The following is a 5387-nucleotide window of genomic DNA, read 5'->3' on the forward strand; positions in this document are numbered from 1 at the left end:
TCCATTCACTTATTTGTTAAGTGTGCAACTTACATTTATTGATTAGTCTCATTTGCCAGGCATGATGCTAGGCCCTGGTCATACAAAGATGAATAAAGCACAACCCCTGAGGGTTTGTCTTCCTTCATCCTATTGCTGATGCAAGTTTGTATATCTCCGTAGGCACAGGTGACAGAGCAGGTTCTGCAGATAATGGGCCACCTTTTCTTCCTTATGCCACCATCCAAACTCAAGAACCAAGTGAACCGGTTAACACGATGGTTAATGATTTTGATGTCCACGAAAGTGACACCTTTCTACATTTCCCAGGTGATTGGGTTGTGCGTGAGAGGGAAATTTGACTCATTTATGTATTTCATGTTTATTGAGTAGTTAATGCTGGAGTGGGCAAAGCTTGGCCCATAGGTCAAATCCATTCTGAAGCTTATTTTTGTAAGGAATGTTTTACTGTAACTCAGCCATGTCCATTTGTTGAATTCACCTCATGCTTTGAAACTCTCTGACTTCCTTGTCTCTGACCTTTAGACCCAGCTTTAAAGGGCCTATGAGATTAGATCAGTGGTTCTCAACCTTCTGGCCCTTTAAATAGAGTTCGTCATGTTGTGACCCAACCATAAAATTATTTTCGTTGTTACTTCATAAGTGTAATGTTGCTACTGTTATGAATCGTAATGTAAATATCTGATATGCAGGAGGGTCTTAGGCGACCCCTGTGAAAGGGTCATCCGGCCGCCAAAGGGGTTGCGACCCATAGGTTGAGAACCACTGGATAATTAGATCAAGCCTACCTGGAATACCTTCCTATTTCAAAGTCAGCTGGTGTGGGACCTTACTTATATATGCAAAATCCTTTCAAATCAACACCCAGATTAGTGCTTGTGTGAAAAACCAGGAGAAGGTGTTTGTACACCAGGGACCTGGGATTTTAAGGGCCATTTCAGAATTATGCCTGTGATAGAAATGTTATACACATATTAGGTATTTTTATGAACAGAGTTTCAAGAACCAGAACACAAATTTTCTGATTGTTGTTTCAGTTTTCCTTCTAATTCAATGGCATTTCTCATACCGAGTTCCTCCAACTTCTAATGAGTATTCCACAAAAAGAAGGCGTGTTATTTAGTAAACTGGGTGAGAAATGTTGAGTTTAAAATTAAACAAATTTCTTACCTGTAGGACTTCTCTGAGTCTTCAATATGTGGGTTAGTCTGGTCCTCTAAGAAGCAGACACCAACCTGGACTTGAGGTGCAAGAGAGTTATTGGAGGAACACCTGTGAGGAGAAAACAGGGAAGGAGCCAGAGGAGGCTGGGAGAGCCATCAGACTGAGTAGTAGTTCTGACCATTGATAAGGAGAAGGGGAAGGAGGGAAGAAGGGGGAGAAGGGAAGAAGAAAGGAAAGTTTTACATTAGAGTGTAGTTCTAAGAAAGTTCAATGCCAACAGGGAGTCAATGCCAACCGAGTCATCAAGCCAATGTCCTACATCTTGCATACGTAGGACAGAAAAGTCCTACATCTTGCATATGTAGGCCTGCTTTAGTGGACCTGCCATACTCAGTCATTGGCTGGAAGAAACCTTTGGGAATCTAGCCTCACTTTTAAACAGTGATGGATTTTAAAATAAAGAAGTTGGAGATGTTCAATTATGCCCTCCAGAATAGGCATCTGAGAGGCACATTTTTCATGGTTGCTCAACATGTTAGTATGCACTTGTAAATTTCCAAGAGGAGATATTTTTTCTTTTCAGTGCAACCCCCATTAGCATCAAGTTTTTAGGGATCACCATTTGTGGTCTACCATTGCACTACCACCTCACATGCACTTTCCTTGGTGTATGAAGATTTGACCTTCCTCATGTATGTGCTCTGAGCTTTCTCCTTTAGTGGAGCAGCCAGTCTCTTATTTACTAGTACTTACCCTCCTGTCATGTGTCTGCATGTTGCCTAAGGTAAGGTCTATGAACCTGGAGCAGAGGTTTGCTCTGTGTAGTCAATTAGCCAGTTAGAGGATGAAATTTGTAACCTACCCGCTAGTCTGCAGATTGTGCAGGTAGAGATTGTACCCTACATTTTGCGGACAGTGGAAATGTTTTGGCTACTTCCTCCTTCTCTCTCCATCTCTATCACTCCTTGGGATAGTGATTAAGAATCGAGATATTTGTCAGTCTGTAGTGTAATTTGTTTGGACATTAACTAGCACTAGCCAGCTCTACTTAGGGAGGCTGGCCTAATTTGGGGGTCCATTGGCAAACCAAAGGAGAAGAAATGTTAAATATTTAAAATCCAGTGGAGGGATTTCTGCTCTGGCAGAGATGGAGTAACTGAGGCCAGAATTACTTTCTTCTCGGAAACAAGTGAAACACTACGCAATATATATGAAATAATGGTTCTCAAACTATTGAACAGCAGGCAACTAAGAACAGTGTCCCTGAGAGGCAGGGAAGACAAGGCATCAGCTCTATTATTGCCCCTATTTACTTCCTTGAGAAAATTTCCAGTCAGTGGCAGAGGAAAAGAAACCCCAGGAAGAGTTGATGGACTTTCTGAGTTGAGAAGATAGCACTGAGAGACCAGGGAGACCAGCATAGCTAGAGTTTACAGGGTGGAGTAACTAAATAGTCATGTGTGTGAGAAAATGGTTCCAGGTGAGGAAAACCCCCAAACCTGAAAGAACAGTAGCCAGAACTCACACAGGGCCAAGAATTATACCTGTTCCCACCAAATAGCCTTAAATACTCATAATTCATAGAGCATTAGGTAGATAGGTGGGTTGGGGAACAAAATTAATGGTAGGCTGAATGATTTTCTGGTCCTGTCTAACTAATTTTTAAAAAGCAAGACCCAAAAGGATCAAATTATTTTCAAGTAACTTTAACTGTGTTCCAGGGAAAACTCAAGAATATTTATAGGAATACTAAAATGTCCAATACCCAATAAGGTAAGTTTACAATGAGTCACATTAATTTTTTTAAAAAAATCACCAAGCATGCTTAGAAGTAGGACAATATGGCCTATTATAATGAGAAAAATAAATAAAAAACTGACCCAGAACTCACACAGATGTTAGAAGTAGCAGACAAGGACATTAAAACTGATATTGTAACTGGTTCAGCTAGATTAAAAACTAGTAGAAAGATTAAGTAAATAAGTAAAAACCAGGAAAATATATTTTAAAAGGACCCAAATTGAACTTCTAGAGTTAAAGACTAGAATATCTCTGATGAAAAACGCTGAAAGTATTAAGGACAGATTAGATATTGCAAAAGAAAAGCCTGGTTAACTGAAGACAGCAATAGAAAATACACAAAATGAAACAGAACAAATGAAAAAATAAATAAAGAAGAAAGCATCAGCCTGGCCATAGTGGCTCAGTGGTTGAGCGTCAACCTATGAGGCAGGAGGTCACGGTTTGATTCTGGGTCAGGGCATATGAGCAGGTTGTAGGCTTGAACCCCAGTGGGGGGCATGCAGGAGCCTGCCAATCAATGATTCTCTCTCAATATTGATGTTTCTATCTCTCTCTCCCTCTCCCTTTCTAAAATCAATAAAACAATAAATTAGAAAAAAAAAGCATCAGTGAGGCATGCAACAACTTTAAGCAGCCTAATTTATGTGCAATATGAGTCCCCTCATAAAGGAAGAGACAGAAAATGTATTTGAAGAAATAGTGGTTGAACAATTCCCAAATCTGAAGAATAGTATAAACCTACAGATCCAACATAGTCAATGAACCCAACACAAGAAATAAAAAAAACTACTCCAAATCATGTCACAATCAAATTTCTCAAAACCAGTGGAAAAGAAAAAATGATTTTTTTTAAAATTAAATTTATTGGAGTGACATTAGTTAGCATGAACATGGAGGTTTCAGGTGTGGGTTTCAGTACTACAAGATCTGTATATTGCTCCATGTGTTCTCACTGCCAAGTCAGATCTTCTCATGTCACCATATATTAGATCCCTCTTCTCTCCCCACCCCTTTTGATCCAGGTTGAATTCATTTTTGTACGTGGGACCAAACTGTAACCCACTTTCATTCATTTACATGTGGCTTTGCAATTTTCCCAGCACTTTTGAAGAAGAGGCAATACTTCCTAAGAAGTATTTATTGAAGAGACTATCTTAACTCTATTGTGTGTTTCTGGCTCCTTTGTCGAGAATTATCTGTCCATACACATGTGATTTTATAGCCTGGCTCTCTATTCTGTTCTATTGATCTGTGTGTCTGTTTCTCTGCCAGTACCATGCTATTCTGATGACCATAGCTCTGTAGTATAATTTGAAGTCAGGTAGCGTGATAACTCCAACTTCATTCTTTTTTCTCAGTATTGCCTTGGCTATTTGGGGTCTTTTGTGGTTCCATACAAATCTGATGATTTCTCATTCTATTTCTTTAAAAAATGACATTGGAATCTGTATATTGCTTTGGGTAATATGGCCGTTTTAACTATTTTAATTCCTCCAATCAATGAACATGGAATATTTTTCTATTTTGTTGTGTCTTTTTCAATCTCTTTTAATATTCCTTTATAATTTTCAGTATACAGGTCTTCCACGTTCTTTGTTAAGTTTCTTCCTAGGTATTTTATTCTTTTGGTTGCAGTTGCAAAAGGAATTATATTTTATTTTCATTTCTTTTTCTGAAGTTTTGTTGTTAGTATACAGGAAGGCAATAAATTTTTGCACATTGATTTTTGTATCCTGTAACTTTACTGTATTAGTTTATTGTTTCTAATAGTTTTGTTTTTTTGGTGGAGTCTTTAGTGTTTTCTATATACAGAAAAATGTCATCTACAAAAAGTGATAGTTTTATTTCTTCCTTCCCTATTTGGATGTCTTTTATTTCTTTCTCTTGCCTTATTACTCTGGTCAGGATTTCTAGCATTATGTTGAATAAGAGTGGTGAGAGTGGACATCTTTGCTTTGTTCCTGTTCTTAGAGGAAAAGTTTCAGTTTTTCACCACTGAGTATGATATTAGCTGAGGATTTATCATAGATGGCCTTTATTATGTTGAGGTACTTTGCTTCTATTCCTATTTTATTGAGTACTAGTAGCCCGGTGCACAAAATTCGTGCACTGGGGTAGGGGGGAAAGGGGCCCCTCATTCTGGCCTGCACCCTCTCCAAACTGAGACCCCTCAGGGAATGTCCAACTGCCTGTTTGTGCCCACACTTTTAACCAATAACAGCTCCATTGTTGTTTCTTTCTTATGCTTAAAACCATTGGAATTAGTAGGTATTCAAAGTGTGTATACATTTTGGGGGGACACCCTGTATATCTCTAGTCAGCGGTGAAAGAAACCAAAGGCAGATTTGGAACCCCCAGACAGGGAACCTCGCTCACTCCCCACATGTCTCCCCACTTCACTTTCCACCTTCGTGGGCAGC

General features: G+C 39.0%; 1 protein-coding gene across 1 annotated transcript in view; it reads left to right on the forward strand.

Moving 5' to 3' along the window:
- Positions 1–167: 167 nt before the first annotated feature.
- Positions 168–5387, forward strand: part of LOC106727121 (maestro heat-like repeat-containing protein family member 1) — a gene marked incomplete at its 3' end in the record, with an annotated part of 36774 nt that continues 31554 nt past the window's right edge. The window contains exon 1 of the mRNA XM_014544604.1: positions 168–309. Coding sequence (XP_014400090.1) covers positions 193–309 — 117 coding nt within the window. The remainder of the gene's footprint in view (positions 310–5387) is intronic.

The sequence above is a fragment of the Myotis brandtii genome, unplaced genomic scaffold, assembly GCF_000412655.1.
Source record: "Myotis brandtii unplaced genomic scaffold, ASM41265v1 scaffold3725, whole genome shotgun sequence".
NCBI lineage: Eukaryota > Metazoa > Chordata > Mammalia > Chiroptera > Vespertilionidae > Myotis > Myotis brandtii.